The sequence below is a fragment of the Eriocheir sinensis genome, chromosome 56, assembly GCF_024679095.1.
Source record: "Eriocheir sinensis breed Jianghai 21 chromosome 56, ASM2467909v1, whole genome shotgun sequence".
In the NCBI taxonomy this organism is placed as follows: domain Eukaryota; kingdom Metazoa; phylum Arthropoda; class Malacostraca; order Decapoda; family Varunidae; genus Eriocheir; species Eriocheir sinensis.
In genome coordinates this window covers 4,576,921-4,594,882 of record NC_066564.1, presented here as the reverse complement: position 1 = coordinate 4,594,882, position 17,962 = coordinate 4,576,921, and the positions used below count along the sequence as shown (strand labels likewise).

Sequence of the window (17,962 nt, the reverse complement as noted above, 5' to 3'; positions counted from 1 at the left end):
GAGAAAAAATCACCCCTCACACAAACCATTTCATAATATATATAAAAGCATTTGTGATCAGATTATGAATCATCTATTTTGGGGGGTTAAATCATGGCACAAATTTGGCCTGTCGCTGCTACACGGTTTTAAAGCCACAAATTTGGCCCGTCACTGCTACCGGGTTAAGTTTGCTTGGCGATGAAAACAATAGAAAGCCATTATAGAGTTTTAGGTTGCATTTCTGAACCCATGGTGCTAGCCAGGATGTACTGAAACAGATTTTAGCAGGTGCTGGTAATGGACTTCTGCCTAATACAAGGTCAGTGAGGTCAGTGAAGCTGCACATCTGGTTTCACTTCAGGAAGAGTTTACTAAAGAAAAGAAGCATGGAGCTAATGTATTACCATATATGATTTGATTGGTTGTGAATATGAATGGCATCTTTGATATCTTATTTCTAGAGAATGAACAAAATAAGTCATGCAGCAATATTTATTAACTTCATGGGTTTGTTGTAAGTCTAGTCTTTGTAACAAATTTATACAAGGTGCTGAACAACTGAAGCCTGACTCCAGGTATACCAGACTACCTTCACCTGCGCAAGTACAGGAGTGTCAAGGGAAGGAATGGACAAGAAACACTGGATTTAGATACAAAAAGAAATATGCAGAACATTAGAAGATCCATTATAAGAGATAGTTGGGGGTTGGAATCACTCACTGAATAGCAAACAAACTTACATAATGTATAAAAAAAAAGTGGAAGAGACAATAGGAGTAAAATAAAGCATGTCTGCAAGATTAGGTGAAAATAAGAAAACAAACAAAAAATAAATAGTATAGTTACATGATGTGAAATGAAGTGGGAAGAAATGGAAAATGTGAATCGGGTTATTTGTACAATTTTAGCCCAGAGTTTGCATCATGTAAGGTAAGTCTTCCAAAACAAGGCAATGATATGGATAGTGCATGGGCTGTGTTACAGGGAGGAGGATGGTTTATTTTTCAAGGTGTGTGATAAGTGATGGGACACCAGAGGAACTACCACCATGTGACCAGAAAAGAGGATTATAGCAGGAAAATTCTGTAGTTAGAATGAAGCAAAGGTTTTAACTGGTGAATGAAATAGGTAATTTGTTAATTTGTTTTTCGTGAATGGGCCCAAAACAAGCTAGATTGATTTCCCCTCACAAAGAGACAGACTAGCCAGACTTGAATTTCACTAATGATAGGCTCCAATCATGTTTCTGATTTATTAAAATGATATGCCAAATGGACCTTACATTAATATGTTTTGCAGATGATACTTAAGTTCAAAAAGAGTTCTGGGATTGCTTGAGTATCTTTGCACAGTACCTACTGTTAAAGTGACCAAATACTGACTACCATTGCACATTAAGATGCATTTAATGCTTTACAAATATTAAATGCAGGGTTATTTTCATATTTATAGAAAATTAAATACATAAGTCAAATCTCATATGTGAATTATACTTGATACTTAATAAGATTCCATTCCTAATGCACATTATTTTACAATGCTTGACTCTAGTAAGACTAGATATTCACCATCATAGTATTTGCCTCGTATTCACCTGATAGTAGTATACAGGACTTGAGTTAGTCTTGTGTTGACCTGTCTCCGTATCTCCTCTTAACAAACTTAGACTCAAAATCATGGATGTTCCTTGCCCGCACTGCCACTTCTAACATCTTCCAAGCATCAACACTTCTTTGTAGGAAATTGAAATTCTTAATGTTGTTTCTGCATCAAGTCAGCCTTAGCTTATACTTGTGACCTCTTGTTCTTCCATTGGCTATAACTAGAAGACTTTTCTGTCTAAATTTTCTAATCCCTTAACTGCTTTAGACATTGTTATCAAGTTCCCCCCCTCTCTCTCACTTCTGTCTTCCAACTTAGCCAGACTCAGTTTTTCCTGCCCTCTTTCTCCTTACACAGTAGTTGTGCTAGACTGGGCACCTGTCTGGTTGAAGTCTTTTTAATCTGCTCTGTTTTCTTTTTGTGCTTCTTTTGGGGTAGTTCTCATACCACAGCTACATATTCAAGCCTGGATCATATCATAAACACTTGATTCCCTAAACATTTCTCCATCAATCTAATTACCGTAAATGCCACTCACGCTTATAAGTAATCTGTATGTCACTCCTTTAATCATGTTGACGTGTCTTCCTAGTGAGACCCTCCTGAATTACCATCTCGCATATTTTTCTTTCTCTGCTTTACCAACTTTCTTTTCAATGCCCATATCATAATTCCACCTAGGTCTCATTTTCTCCCTCTTATTTCCATAAAGTGTCACTTTTTGGCATTAAATTCCATCCCTCAGGTTTGGCTCCATCTGTTTAGCTTATTCAAAACCTTTCAAATTTCTTTACAGCTGTCTTTGCTTATCATTGCTTCATGATTTTTGCATCATCAGCAAATAGCTTCATTTAACTATTTATTCCTGCTGGCATATTGTTGATATAAACTAAAAACATAATGTGAGCCAAAACCGTCTCCTGAGACACTCCACTTTCGAAAGGGAGATATGTCTTTCGTAACAGTTATAATTTCTCTTCTTTTTAAGTGTATAAGCTATTGAAAATGCATGTAATATTTAGATAAAACATTGATAGCTTTGCATTAATGGATCCCCATTCAGCTAACGTTTTTATTTTGATAGCTAATTAGTAATTTTTTTATAGGAGGGAGGGTTTGGAAATGTCACTACACATGTTTAATCAACAGCTTTGTCAGAGTGGCAAATAAGTATATTTCATTACTGTATACTCACACTTACTCTAATATGACACACTACTTTTTGATTATCCACAACTAATCAAACAGATATATCTTCTTTTCCAAACTGATATACTGAAGACCATCTAGCTCAGTTTATTGTGCCTTCTTAGATATAATACAACTTGAAATATGATTTAAATATTAGAGGAACTATTAATTATCATTGTTATATCATAAATCTTTCAGAAATGAAGCAGCAGCCCACATTCAAAATGGAGGCCTAAGAATGGTGAGCGACGAGATGAATGTGTGAGGTCCTCTGTGCCCCGTTGAAGGATCTCACCCACCCGTGCCATATTAGGCAGCCTGTTTACCGCCCCTGTCATCTACCCATCAGTGATACTGATTATCTACACTGAACTCAGATACTCAACACACATTTACAGTAAGGAAAATGTAAGAAGAGTAATGAGAAGAGCCTGGACACCCCTGTATGTAACACTGCTCAAATGTGAGCACAAAAGAATCCACTTGTTGATCTTCTGACGAATTCTGGACCAGTTTTATAGAAGTTATGCATTCAGGAGGATAAACTCAAGGAATACATCCTTGTATGATAATGAAGCTCTCTACACTGGAATGATCATGCATGTCCAGAAAAGCTGATTATTACAAGAAAGAAAACCCATGGAGGACATTTCCAATGCACAAGATTATCCCCTAAGAATACTGTAAAGAAAGTCATGCCAGCAAGCTGTATGTGTTCATCGGGGTGACCCAAGTCTTCTTCAGTGTAGTGTCACAGCCCTCATCCCCACTCCCAACCCCCGCTCATGAGATTAATCTACTGTGGACTCCAATGTTGTGCTCCCTCAGTACTAACGCAAGCCATCACTGATTGACGTTTATGCTTTGAGTGTTTCTTGCAGTGTTGTGTATCACATAACAGTAGCAGTATTCCTTTTCTGCCCTGTGCTCTGATTGCAATCTGAATATGAAAGCAGTGCTTGTGTTGTAGTGCTTCTGCACAGGTATATTAAGGGCTCACCGTCAGTAATGCATTTCTTATGCAGTAAGTCCCTACCTACCCTTAGCAGTTAATGGATCGTCTTCATTGGCTAATGGACCATGTGTGCTAAGTGATAGTATGAGATGAACTAAGTATTGCTGTGTGAATCATCCATGACGGTGCTACTTGGAAATGACTCTCGACTTGTTTGGTGTTCTGTGTACTTTGTGATACGAACCAAGTCTAGTCAGGAGCGGGGGACAAAACTGTGACTGTCAGAACCTTCGTGACACAGATGTAACCAGTACGCTCAGTTTCACTATTTTATACAAATTTACTAGCATCAACCCAAATGGGAAATGAGACAGAGAGGACACCGAGAGAGAAAAAGAGAAAGAAAACTGCACAAGATGTAAAGAAATATTTACATAGTGATTTACATTTACCCTTATATAGTGATGTAAAACAATTTACAGTTTCAAGATATTTAACAAAAATTTTATCAGTATTTAAAAGGTAATGTTGATCCTACTGTTGCTTGTCTATGGATAACCAATGTGATTTGTAAAGGTGACCAAGAAACCTTATAAAGCAAAATGTTATGCTTTATCAGTCCAGTGCCATCTCTCTGTCTACTCATTCTCCCATAGCGTTCCTAGGTGTCGCTTAATCTCCTCAGCTTGCAAGACAATATGTGACTTCACCAGTAATTTTAGATTTGCTTAGTGCTTTCATATGGCAGACTGTACAATTGCTAAAAAAAAATAAAAAGTAGATGAAATTGCTGGGAACTTCACTATATTCGTATATAAATATACATATATATTGTATGGCATCTTGATAGGTTATTCATGATTTGTATATTGAATTCATCAATATTAATTAGAAGCAACTGGCAAAGCCTCATTGCCAAGTTTGTCTCTGATTATAGTTATTTCCATTGTCAACATTTTTAATGAATTTAAGACAAACTGTTGATGTGTAAGTGTGTGTGCATTGCTTCTTAATAGTGTAGAACTGAATGAAAGTTATTATGATAAAACATAGATATTAATTACTTGCAGAACAGTTGTACTTCTATGATGAATATTGGCATACTTCTCATGCAAGTGTCCAAGAATAGTTGTAACTCTTAAGTCTGTTAAGCAGTGTTTTGGAGATGAGAAGTTTTCAGTCATTAATATTAATTTTCAACATTTATGTTTTATCCTCAACCATAATTTTCTACTGGGGTAAAGTTACAAGAAAAGATAAGTTTATTTCTTTTTCTTATCATTAATGATTTGTACGTCTCAGTCATCCAAAACTTGCTAACATCTTCCATAAGCTCAAGTGTACTAAATGTAGTCTCTTTTAAATGTTGCCAGTGTAAGCTTTTCCTGCCCATAGTCAGTTAATTATCGAACAATTCATTTTCATTAGCCATGGAGTTCTTGAGGAGAATTATTGCCAGACTTGTAGCATGGTCGTGCTTTCTATCTATGCATATGTATAATTTTATCCACTTTGATCAGAAAAGCTACATCCCCAAATTTATATAATGCTCAAGTTTTTTGAGTAGATAAATGAATGCTTTTTCTACTGCTTTTAGATAGGATAAATTAATGTTGGAATCTCAGTATTAGGCAATAGACATACATGCAAGACACTCAAAGCACATTTTCTTGGATTTTGATTCTACAGTAACATTTTTTGTATGTATGTTATCCATTGTCTGTTATTGATTTGTTTATACCAATTTTTAAACATTATAGGATATGTGTGATTAAGCTTTATAGTAGACAGTGATTGTCATTATATTTACCAGGGAGAGCAGGTGCTAATGGGAGGGGGACACTCGATCTGCCAAGGCTCAGGCTGGAGCTCCACCTGTCCAGCTGAGAACAATGTGGAATATACCGGCATTTCTTGTTATTCTTTTACTACAGTCAGCATAGGCATTACATTTTTTATTAGCAGTTTTTTTAGGTGTGTATGTATGTATGTGTATATATATATATATATATATATATATATATATATATATATATATATATATATATATATATATATATATATATATATATATATATATATATATATATATATATATATATATATATATATATATATATATATACTGGGTGATAATATACATAGTTATTCAAAGGTGACTCATTTTAGTGAGGGAGGAAGGATGCAAGATGTATCATATATTATTAATGAGTGATGATGCTGTATGAAGAATAACAAGAAGTAACAAAACTACAGCCACAGACTCTGTGATTCCAAAGCTTCTGATGTTATATTTTTTTTAAATCTGGCAGTTTTTAGGGGGATAAACATGTCCAGATGAAGAAATTAACAGAGGAAGGCTTTAACTGCAGAAGGACTGTACTGACCTAAAAGAGAGACTCTCCAATACTGTTAGTAAAGATAGTCTCTCTAGGAAACAATTCCCTTTCCTTTTTTGGAAGGTGAAGATTTGACTAGAGCAGTGGCTGTAATGTCCCTCTGCCCAGTAGTTTTTCCTTTCCCTGTAGACTAGACTTACACAGCCATGGTTTTCTTCAGTAATGTCAATGTAACCACACATTTATGGTTATTGATACTTAAACACTGAGATTGTTAGATGTTCAGTTATCTTGTAGCAGGTAGCAGAACTTAAAGTATTACCACTGCATGAACTATAACACATTGACATTATATAACCAAGTTTTCTATGGTAAACATAATACCCACCTGCTTCATACAATGGATTGCTCTTCATAGTCAAACAAATCAATATGTGAATCCTCCCTTATCAAAGATGAAAAGAAATGAAATCCAAGAATGGTAGTGCAACAGAAAGTGGTTGTCTACAGATATTGCTTAGTCAAGTTCCTTTATCCTGTGTTTTATATAGGAAATATCGGGCTTAACTTGGCATAACCAGACACTCAGTCCATGATTACAATGGTGTTTACCATAGAGAATCCGCTAAAAACACTCTCCATGTATTCTGAAAGCTGTATTGTTTTATTACGAGAAATTACAAGTGAGCAGGATTGAAAACAATAACATAATCATTGCTTGAATTCACTGTGCTATGATGCACATCCATTCATGTGATAAAGTGCATTTATACATATTTATCAATGTGCTGAAGTGAAATGGTGCAGTGACAACACAGGCAATGGAGACCCAGTTTTCATATCTTGTGAAACTGAAAATTTCAAGATTCTGTTCTCATATAGTTTTGTGGAATTGTGTTTGCCTGTGTTACCATGGGCTTTAAATATTATAATCTGCCTGAGGGAAGGAAGCTGATATAGAGAATACTGTAAAGTGAAGTTAATAATTACAAACATGACAATTCCTTTGTAGAATGCAGTATGTATTGATGTAGTAATATGGAACATTTACCTTTCTCAGAAGTCAGTTCTACATAAATGCCAAGAAAGGGGAAACATTTACACATATGTTTATACATACATACATGTGACCAAGATAATAAATATTATGATAATGTTATTAATGCAGAATTACATGACACGGCAAAGAATGGGATGGTAATGAAATTTACTCACATTTAAAGAGAGAGGCATTGGAAATTGTTTAGTTATTATTTGTTAAGCATTTTTATGAATTATGTAAAATGACGCAGATGACCAGAATGTAGATAATGAATAGTAATCTAATGAGAATATTTAATGTTTCAGTCATTTTGATGAAGTGTTTAGGAGTAGTAATAAGGAGCTTCCTGAGGGCAGATTACAAGTGCTCTTGGACAGCTTTGGTGATGCTAGAGCTAAAAAGTTGCTGGAGGTTATGACGATACTCCAACCACATACTCACCTGATGAACACTCATGTTTGAAGCTGCTACCCAGAGCCTCTAAGTGCACTTGTAATTTGTGTTGCGACAAGGGAATTTGCGCCTTATTCTGGCATAACTAAGGCTCAATGTCGCTCGTCACTGCACATTTTCTACCAAATATAGTGTAAACAATTATGTATGATGAAATAAACCATGAGAAGTATTTGCCTGTCCATACCAGAATGGCAAAAAATTACCAACACTATTACTGAATGCAGAAAAAGAAACACTCTCCTATGATTCATGTACAAGAGGCATGAAAAAATGAAAATATTGCAAATTGCTTCCTAATAGTATGCGGTTCAAATATTCCCCCCCCCCACCCCCTCCTTTCTAAACTCATTGCCATAGGGGGCTACAGGACTAGTAATTAGTGTCCAATGCCATGTGGAGGGACCTTGTGACCACCTCCTTTCCCTGATTTAATAAGTTTTGCTTGGACTTTGCCTCCTTCATATCCCGTCTTCCCTTCACAAAGTCTATCTCTCCGCCGCCCTCCGCTACCCCGACTTCCTTGTCAAGACCCTCTGAGTGCCTCCTTGTGTCACCCTTAGTAAATGAGACCTTACAGTCTCAGGCTACATCTGGAGGATCTTGGAGCAGGCTGGAGCCCCAGAGGTGTTCAACCGAGAGAGCCCGGGTTCGATTCCCGGGCGGAGTGGAAAAATTTGGGCGGCTTTTCCAATACCCTATGCCCCTGTCCACCCAGCAGTGAATGGGTACCAGGTATTAATCGGGGGTTGTGTCCCATCTCCTGGGATCTGTTAACCCTTCTCCTATAATTCCTTCCCCCTCCTGTCTCTCTCTGGCATATGACCACAGATGTTGCGCCGACTAAACAAAACTTTCCAACTTTCCCAGAGGTGTTGTGTGCATGGGCCATCAACATGTGGACACACCCTGCCACTTCACCAATCCAACCCAGGCAGGTGGGGCTCGTTAGCCGTAGTAGGCAATCAGCCTAGGAGAGGGACAACTCCATAGCTGGACACGATAACAGAAAACCTTATTCCCGATAACCGATAACTGATAATGGAAAACCTTATCGGTGATAACCGATATTCGTTAACTGGAGACACAAATATAGGCGATAAGCGATAACTGATACCCGATATAAATCCACAATTCCGATACTAGCTAGCGATAAGTCTGATAGGCGAAAACTATACTATATTGATATTTCAAATAAAAACAGATGAATTCAAATTTTCATTATCTGTATTTTAAAAAACTTACAAAACCTTAAAACCACACGTTGACACGTACTTATGGACGGTAATACTAGAAACGCCTGAACCGGTGTATTATTTAATTGGCGTCCCCACCATCAAAAGCTGGCGCTTTTGTTTACAAACACTGGTCTCTCGTGAACTGCGCATGCTCAGACCAACAAGCGTAGACCTGTACAGTCTCACAAAGCTTTTTAACCGTAATTAAGAGTTGCTGGAAGGCTGAATCTGACATACAGTACCACTACCACCATCCCCACTGTTTCTAGAATGACACTCTGTACAAGTTGTATTTATATGTACAGAGTGTCGTTCTAGAAACAGCGAGGATGGTGGTACTGTATGTCTGATTCAGCCTTCCAGCAACTATTCTTAATGTGTTAAAAAGTTTTGTGAGACTGTACAGAGCTACGCTTACTGCTCTGAACATGCGCGCAATTCACGAGAGACCAGTGTTTGTAAACAGTGCAGATTCTGCAATTTTGATTCTTCTGGTTGTCTGGCCTTCCTAATGTGTTCCTGGTCATCCTCTCCTAGCCTTTCAGTGAAACTTTTACTGTTGCCTTTAGACAACTCAAAAGCTTTTGGTTGTGTAGCACAATTTTTTATATTCTAAACTACCCTCCTATGGGTTTTATCCCTCTCTTTATACTTTCATTTCCAGTTTCCTTTCTGGTCAATCTATTTCTGTTGTGAGAGACAGTAACTGTTTTACCCTTTAAACAATAGTGGTGTTCCACAGGGTTCTATTATATCTCCCACCCTCTCTCTATGGCAACAGCTTCATTTCTTTACCTTGAAACACTTTATATTTGTTTTCTGTAACAGGTCAGCAAAGTCTTTAAAGAAATATTAATATTTTCTGGACCTGGTATAGTTTGTTACTCTTTTAGTACAGTCAGCATAGGCATTACATTTTTTATCAGCAGCGTCCTTACTAACTCAGCCAGGAGCAAGGGATCTAGCTAAAGTGAGTGTTTTATAATAGGCTATGCATATTATTATTTTCATTATTATTATTAATAGTTATAATCATTATTATTATTATTATTATTCCTATTAAAAGATTTTTATCAGATTTTGTATGATTCTAATCAATTATAGTCACTTGATTCAAATCATCTGATTTTGATCATGCCAACCCTGCTTTAATCCATCACATTTTCTACAGACAGGTTAATTTAATCAAATAACACTTTGTAAAATATTTATTCTGATCATGAAAAATCCAATTTTTCAAAGTTAAACTATGCTGAATTTTTATTTTTAGCCACACTAAATTCTAAATGTCCTTACTAAGTATGTTAACTATTACCAAGTCCACACAGAACACCTGTGGGTAATGCATCCTCACAACAAGATGGCAACTGTTACTTCTGGAATTCATGCAAACAGACACAAAGTGTTTGCAAGTGCTCTTTGGACTCTGACGTCACAGTTACTTCCTCATGAAGTTGGAGTCCATGTGTGCCGCCCCTCGCTGGGATGAGCTGATGCGGGACTTGACCCTCTCCTCGATGCTCCCCTGAGAAGCACTTGCCAGGTTATTCCTGAAAAGAAAATAATAATAACAATTTTAGGTTTTGTTTAAAAGGATAAATTAAAACCACCCCATCTTCTATTTGACCTTCATACAGCCTCCTGGGGAATGTAAATTATGTTAACCTGTGATGTCAAGAGTGTATTCTCTGGTCCAGGGCAAAAAAAAATAATTTGCTATCTCGAAGATGAATGTTACAAAACTGAGTTCAAAGGAGAAACACAGTTTGCTCAAAACTCAAAGTGAGCTTCCCCTGTGATGATCCCATATTTAGCCTCATTTGTACAAAATCAATAATGCAAATTTTTACATCTCCTCACTCATGCTAATAATGGTCATACCTTACAAAATCTTCAACTGACTCTTTCATTTCTTCTTCCTCTTTTCTCTTTTCTTCATTATATCTCTTTACATTTTCTCTCCTTTCTTCATCTCTTTTCTTTGCTGCTGCCATCATCTGTTCACGTAACTGCTCCATCTCCTTCTCGGTAAGCTTCTTTCGGGCCGTTCCTTCCCCTTGACGGTTATATTCTTTACTCTGGCTTCTGCTCCTACTATTGTTTTTGCCCCCGCTCCTACCCCTATTTCTACCCCTGCTGCTACTCCTGCTTTTGTTTCTCTCTTTACTTCTGCTTCTCTTTTGACCCCTACTTCTACTTCTCTTATTTCTACCTCTACTCCTGCTCCTGCTTCTATTTCTGCCTCTGCTTCTACTCCTACTTCTATTTCTGCCTCTGCTTCTACTCCTACTTCTATTTCTGCCTCTGCTTCTACTTCTATTCCTCCCTTTGCTCCTACTCCTGCTTCTGTTTCTTCCCCTCCCTCTACTTCTATTTCTACCTGTCCTCCAGAACTGATTCACATGCCTCTCACCACTATATCCTCTAATATCCCCTCTTCTCTGTTCCCTTTCTCTATCATGTTCCCTACTTGTCCTCTCTCTCTCCCTCCCCACTCTCCCTCTGTTTCTTTCCGAACTTTTTTCACGTGTCTTTTTCTCTGAAGAATCTGCATTCAGGTGTGCTTGTGTACCAGTGTTCTCATTTCTTCTTTCTTCTCTATTCTGCATGTCTTTCCTACTAGAACTGTTTTCTCCCTTAATTTCCTTCTCTTCCCAAAGCTCTTTCTTTCCAGTAATATCTTCATCTTCACTGTCATCATCACTATCCTTCTTCTTTGACTTTTTCTTCTTCCTTTTGGCTGCTTCCTTTTTCTTCTGAAATAAAAAAATGTAAGATGAAAAAGTGTTCAGGTTATAACTCTACATGCTTTAGCAGTCTTCATAGATCAGTATTTGTAATGACACTTCATACAAAGTAAAGTATTAGCAGCCATGAACAAACTGAAAATCTCAACGTAAGTGTGGGTGAAATGGAGGCCTGTTTTAAATATAGGCTCTAAAACTTTGCATTATAATCTTTTGAACCTTTCCACACTTAAATGTGTCATGAAACATCTTATCACAGTGTAAGTATTGTTAGATAAATACAGACCTCTTTTTTCTTCTTGGATTTAGCCTTCTTTTTCTTCTTGGCTTTCTTCCTCTTATCAGACTCAGAGCTTGAGCTGGAGTCTGTCTCGTCAGATGAACTGCTGCTTGTGGAATGCTTTCTCTTGTGTTTCTTCTTGTTCTTCTTTTTCTTTTTCATCCTCTTTTTAATTTCTTCCTCAGAGTCAGAACTTGAACTTGAGCTTGAGTCGGAGGATTCACTGCGCTTGGATGATTTCTTCTTTTTCTTTGATTTTATTGTTGCTATCTGTTGAGTGTAAAATTACTTCATTAATGGCATGATTTTTATTACCATCAGAAATTACTTTGTAAATAGAGGAAGGTGCAATAGGGAAAGACTGAAGGGAATCTGTGATTTAAAAAATTAAGAAACTCATTCAATTTTGCTTCTTTATGTAGCAGATTCTTATAAGGTTAGGCTACAGAAAACCTATAAGAAAATTCTAAATATGATCTGCATTATTTCATACCCCACTCTCTTTCCTTTTTAATATGGACGATAATTATGTATAGCATCTAAACATTTATAGTTTTGATGCACTACTTCCTTAAGGAATTCCCTTTTGGAATACAGTCACTGTAGAAGTTTCTCTTTATCCTTGCTTGTTCATACATTACATACATCTTTTACTAACCTAACACCTCTACCCACTTCTCTCGTGTATTCCTCAATCCTGTCCCTCCATCATAATTGAACAGTGATGGAATACATATCCTATTAGGATGGACAGTTCCTCCTCTTAACTATAAGTTTAAGTGCTTGTCTCATAAAGCTTTGCCTGATGCCTCCCAACCCTGAACAGAGGATAAGGAAACTGAGTTTCCAGTGATGATGATAATAATGGGTTGTATCTTCTCTCCCAACAAAATCATTGGCCATGAACTTACCAGCTGCTGTAACTGTTTCATCTTGACTGGATTGTTGGTGATTTGTCTTTTGGTTTCCTCTTCCTGCTTACGAATGAGAAGAAGAGGATCTTCCATGAGCTTTCTATGCATGTCTACTTGAAGATCACTTGGATCACGTCGAATCACTGACTCTGGGTTAATTTCTGAAAGAAAAGGTACATATCACATATTTGCAATCATTTAACTAGAGGTTTCAGGGAGGAATAATAACTTCTAAATCTAGAAAAGCATGTTTAACATGCTGGTCAACAGCTTTACTTAAGAATTTCTACTGGTATTCCTTCTCACAAAAATGATAATGTAACCAAACCTTCAAAATGTGATATCTGGTTGGATAAATTTATTAGAGGGATTTCCAAAAGATCATCTATGCACTTAATGGTTCTTACCATGTTCAATGGTGTATGATGATTTATTCTGCTGAGGAGGTGGCTGCTCCCCTTCCTGTGCTGCTTCTGCAGCCTCAGCATGCTCCAATTGCTCCAAGGCTTTGTCAATCTTGCGGCCCAGTAAGTACTCCTCACGACTTACATGTCCACCCGGGCCCTACAGGAAAATAGAATGAGTCAGCTTTAATATAATAAATAAGTTTAGAAAACTTCATGCGGGCTCAATATTTATTTTCACTTTCACTGTTTTCACTAGGAAACTGTGCTGAGTCAGCTAATACCTCATATAAAATATTAGGATTATATTGTAAATTTCAATTAATGAAAATACACTTTCTTCCTTACCAAGTAATTTTCTACAGTAATTCCTTGTGAATTGGTTTATGAAAAATTTTATATGACATAAAATACTCACTTTATACATCCAATCAAGCTTCTCTTCTCCTCTCTTTGAGATAGCCCCCGAATCCTCTGCTGTCCTCCTAAGCACTTCTCTCTCCCTCTCCTCATTTAGTTCTCTCTGCAGCTCAGCCATCTTACGATCTTCCTCCGCCTTTTGTTGTTCTGCCTTCCACACACGTTCTTGGTTTTTCATGGTACTGGGATGCCATGATTTTTTCAAGTTCTGAAATTTCAGCATCCCATGCGTGAATACTTTATTTCAAATGTAATTCAAGCCCTATTTACATATATATCTAACAATAGATAAGTAACCTTCTATGGTATGAAAGAAATATCTACAAATAATGTGCAACAAACTACTATAGGGTTCCCTTTGCATAACTGAATATTTCCAGGTTGTTCTTGAAAAATATAAATCTGAAATATTCTTAAATGTGCAGCATAAATTTTAAATTCCCACCATGCATATAGCAGCAGTGTAAACAAATGCTACAAGGGGCCGTCACCCCACTCCTCAGTCACATGCTGTTCTAAATAGTCATCAGTGTTACTATTATTTTCATTGTCATCATTTAAATATGCGTATTATGCACCTGCATAGCCTTGGTGCCCTACGCATTATTGTCCAGATCCAGATCACGTGATTCCCAGATGTAGTTCACCCACATTAAATACAATTATGATAGATAAGATGATAGTGTACAAGAGAAGCAGTTAGTACTGACACTGACAAAATAATGAAATTGGACAAGATTAGAAGCATAATGAGTATATATAAGAGGATTTGGCCATTCATGGAGATTTTAAGATCATAACCCCACCTCCAAACAATAAGGAAACACTGTAGTAAAACTTAAGTCAGGTTGCCTTTTTAACACAGGCCGGGGAAATTCATCTTCCTATTAAACCAGCTAATGAAAACTGATCACAAATGCGATGGTACTATATATTATGAAATGGTTTGCATGAGTGATGATTTTTTCTCATTAATTCGCTTAGAGGGGCCTTGAAGATACATGATCCCCGCAGCTACCGGGTTAAGGAATCATGATAAAAGTCAAAATATTTCAATAGTGACTAACTTTTCAGAGAATAACCCTGAGTGCTTTAGTATAATTGTAGCAACATCTGGAATAACAACCTGCCACTCCCCGTAAAGAATGGCGTAAAATCAACTGATAACAGAAGGACAATCCAGACTGTAGACTGCAGGGCAGATTTTTGTCTTGCAGTGGACTAGAATTATATACTTTTGTCTTGCAGTGGGCTAGAAATGGCTAAAAACTATATACTTTTGTCTTGCAGTGGACTAGAATTATATACTTTTGTCTTGCAGTGGACTAGAATTATATACTTTTGTCTTGCAGTGGACTAGAATTATATACTTTTGTCTTGCAGTGGGCTAGAAGTGGCTAAAAACTATATACTTTTGTCTTGCAGTGGACTAGAATTATATACTTTCGTCTTGCAGTGGACTAGAATTATATACTTTTGTCTTGCAGTGGACTAGAATTATATACTTTTGTCTTGCAGTGGACTAGAATTATATACTTTTGTCTTGCAGTGGACTAGAATTATATACTTTTGTCTTGCAGTGGACTAGAATTATATACTTTTGTCTTGCAGTGAACTAGCAATGGCTAAAAATGCTATACTTACAAGATCTCCTCCCCCCATGGTGACGTCTGTGCTGACTTCTGCCTCAACAAAGATAGCACGGAGGCCAGTCGTTTATTAGAGACCACAGCAACACTCAGCCACACTTATATCTGCTTCTGGTTAGGCCATGGAGCCCTTCTTCTGCCTCGGTCGATCCTTCCTGCCTCGCCGTGAACGTTTTCTTGTTTACACCAACGTTACCAGATTATCGTACTCAGAGCCTCGTATTTACCGGTTTCTGAGCCATTGCTATTGCCAAAAAAACACCAATAATTAACCATTTTAACGATAAGTGTATATGAAGGCAGTTACTGGTGTTGAGGAGGCAGTTTTTGGGTCGGACATCGGCAAACAGTGGAGGCTGAGTACGACAATCTGGCAACGCTGGACTTCACACCGACCTGCCTCTGTTTTGTAGGAATCATCTCGCAATTGCAAAATAGCTCGCAGAGAGAGGTCCAACTTCCTTACTGCTTCTATATTTCCCTCACCGCTATCGTTTACTGGTCCTGTTTCGGGTCCAATACATGGCACAAACATCAGCGAAACACTTTTAATCAAGAGAAGGCTTTATAACAAACGAATAGGGCAGATATTAGAAAGAATTACCCCACGTCGATGTTCACTCAGTTCTTGCGTGTTTGGTCTGTTGGTCTGATTTGTTGTTTTCTTAAGGGTAATATCAACCATCATAATAAATCGCAAGTGAACAGACTAGGACAAAATAAGGCAAATTAATAGGTTTTTCTGCAGTATATCCCGCCAGTGCGCATGTGTGGTGGACAGCAGAGCGACCTATTTCTGCGAGGAGGTATTTCTCGTAACACCAGTTCAGTTGAAGGTCGGGGAAGGGATGGAGAGAGCCTTTGCAACGGCCTCCCTTTTCCTTCATCTTGTCTACTCTTGGGTTGTTGTAGTCCGCTTCTTTTCCCTTTTCTTTCCAGAACTCATACAGAACCCATTTCACTTCTTCTTTGTCAAACGTTCTCTTGAAAAGCATCCTTCCTGCGTGTCGATTCCCCTCCCACCTTCAACCTCATATATTTCCACAAATGAGGCTTTAAAACACTAAAATAAACTAAATAAAACTGTCATAAAACAACGATAAAAATATATACAGGAAGCCAGACCGTGCCCCGCCGTATATATAAAGCCGCCGCATTAATTAAGCAGAGAATGAGGATACAAGAGAGTGGAAAAGACAAATGGATGAGAAATCAAGCCTTAAGATATATAGGAAATGGAGACACAAGATGGGAGGGCAAGAGGAGATAATATAAACCAACAACAAGGCCTCAGAATCGCTCTTCAGATGCAGAACAAATTTAACATGATGAAGAGAACAGACACCGACAAGAAGAAACAAAATGCGACATGTATGGAGCTGAAAAAGAAGAAATGTGAAAGGCTCCAACACCATACGTAGAAGAGAACGACGCCATTGGAGAATTTTTATTTGGAAATGACCACACCAAAGAAACAATTAAAAGCAATAGTACATAAGGAGGGCAACGGGGTGATCTATGGGGACAAAAAGGAAATACAGACTGGTAAAGTTGGCAAACATGTTCCTCGCGAAGTGCTGGGAAAAAATGGCACTAATGTCTGAATAAGTGAAGATAAGTGACTTTATTTCAGTTTATAAAATTACGTAACAGTGAAAAGGAAGGTGTGTGAATAAGAAGAAGGGAGGAACGCGAGGAGGAGGACCTATAGAAGAAGCGATACAAAGCGTTACAGGTCAAAAGAAAGAAGAAGAAGAAGTTTTGGGCAATAAGAGAAAAAAGAACGAAAGAAAAAGAGGAAAATAATAAACCAAGACAGTAAAGACACATCAGGCAGTGCCGTTACAAAGGCTAAAATCCCGACCGACGACTACTACTACTACTACTCAACGTTGCCAGATTGTCGTACTCTGCCTATCATGTTTGCTGATTTACGACCCAAAAACTCCTTTCATCCCCCAAATAACTGCCTTAATATATATTTATCGTTTAAATGGTTAATTATTAGTGCTTTTTGGCAACAGTAATGGGCCAGAAACCGGTAAATAAGCGGCTCTGAGTACGATAATCTGGCTAGTCCTACTACTCCGCACTTGACAACAGAGGGACACCCCGGCAGGCTGTCCCAGGCGGAGAACACGGAGGGAGGCAGGGAAGCAGAGGTCACGCCGCATCACCTACAGTTCGCTCAGCCATGGCCACCGTTGGTTCGTCCTGCTGTGATGGAGACTTTGATCAGGTATGCATCTTTAAGTATTCTGAACACACCTGCCTCTGCTGCGTATGTACCACCTCAACCTGGAACCTCAGACACTTAATTAATGCTGAGACATTTTCGAAGACCACAGACAAGATCAGCCTGGTCCTAATGATATGATGGTAGTCATGAGTTCTCTTTCCACATTCATGGCGCAGAAACCTGGTCCAACAACCACTAGGGTCATGAAACCACCGATGGATATCTCTGTACCATCTATGAGGCTAAATTATGCGCTACGGTAAAGCTAAGAAGCGTATGAGAATTCAGACCCAGGGAAGGTGTGTGCATGTCTTTATTGGACTGTAAATTAAGGGTGTGCAGGCTGCAGATTTCATAGATAATTTACCGCAACAACATTTAAGACTTTTCGAATGAGGTGCATGATCGAGATGCAACATCTCTCAATAATGCTAACTAGGCTGAAAACAATAGGTTGTCACTCCACTGTGGCATATGGAGTTGGGGGGGAGGATGCTCGGAAGGCGG

At 37.9% G+C, this 17,962-nt stretch overlaps 3 protein-coding genes across 54 annotated transcripts in view; 2 read left to right on the top strand and 1 right to left on the bottom strand.

Annotated features, from left to right (window-relative positions):
* Window positions 1-7,736, top strand: part of LOC126984177 (cell adhesion molecule Dscam2-like) — a 236,353-nt gene extending 228,617 nt beyond the window's left edge. For all 50 annotated transcript variants that reach the window (XM_050837600.1, XM_050837610.1, XM_050837604.1 and 47 more), the window contains one exon: window positions 2,974-7,736. In XM_050837600.1, coding sequence (XP_050693557.1) covers window positions 2,974-3,040 — 67 coding nt within the window. In that variant the 3' untranslated portion in view covers window positions 3,041-7,736. The remainder of the gene's footprint in view (window positions 1-2,973) is intronic.
* A 2,259-nt stretch (window positions 7,737-9,995) lies between these two features.
* LOC126984181 (pre-mRNA-splicing factor CWC25 homolog) lies at window positions 9,996-15,549 on the bottom strand. Of its 2 annotated transcripts, none has more exons than XM_050837654.1 (7): window positions 15,212-15,549; window positions 13,566-13,775; window positions 13,151-13,307; window positions 12,741-12,904; window positions 11,836-12,099; window positions 10,684-11,555; window positions 9,996-10,352 (listed from the first exon to the last, which is right to left on the bottom strand). In XM_050837654.1, the coding sequence occupies exons 1-7, from the start codon at window positions 15,227-15,229 to the stop codon at window positions 10,241-10,243; spliced, it is 1,797 nt and encodes a 598-aa protein (XP_050693611.1). In that variant the 5' UTR covers window positions 15,230-15,549; the 3' UTR covers window positions 9,996-10,240. The 2 variants fall into 2 exon arrangements, with proteins under 2 accessions (XP_050693611.1, XP_050693610.1); XM_050837653.1 differs by having other exon boundaries at window positions 10,684-11,558; window positions 15,212-15,542.
* A 1,738-nt stretch (window positions 15,550-17,287) lies between these two features.
* The window catches only part of LOC126984184 (glutathione synthetase-like), a 29,668-nt gene continuing 28,993 nt past the window's right edge, over window positions 17,288-17,962 (top strand). For both annotated transcript variants that reach the window (XM_050837659.1, XM_050837658.1), the window contains exon 1: window positions 17,288-17,455. In XM_050837659.1, the coding sequence (XP_050693616.1) occupies window positions 17,411-17,455 (45 nt within the window). In that variant the 5' untranslated portion in view covers window positions 17,288-17,410. The remainder of the gene's footprint in view (window positions 17,456-17,962) is intronic.

Bases quoted from the DNA above. Each gene is read 5' to 3' on its own strand.
- LOC126984181 (XM_050837653.1), bottom strand. The intron at 13,308-13,565 runs GTGAGTATTTTA...ATTTTCCTGTAG, and splicing joins AGCTTGATTGGATGTATAAA to GGCCCGGGTGGACATGTAAG. The intron at 12,905-13,150 runs GTAAGAACCATT...CTTTTCTTTCAG, and splicing joins ATCATACACCATTGAACATG to AAATTAACCCAGAGTCAGTG.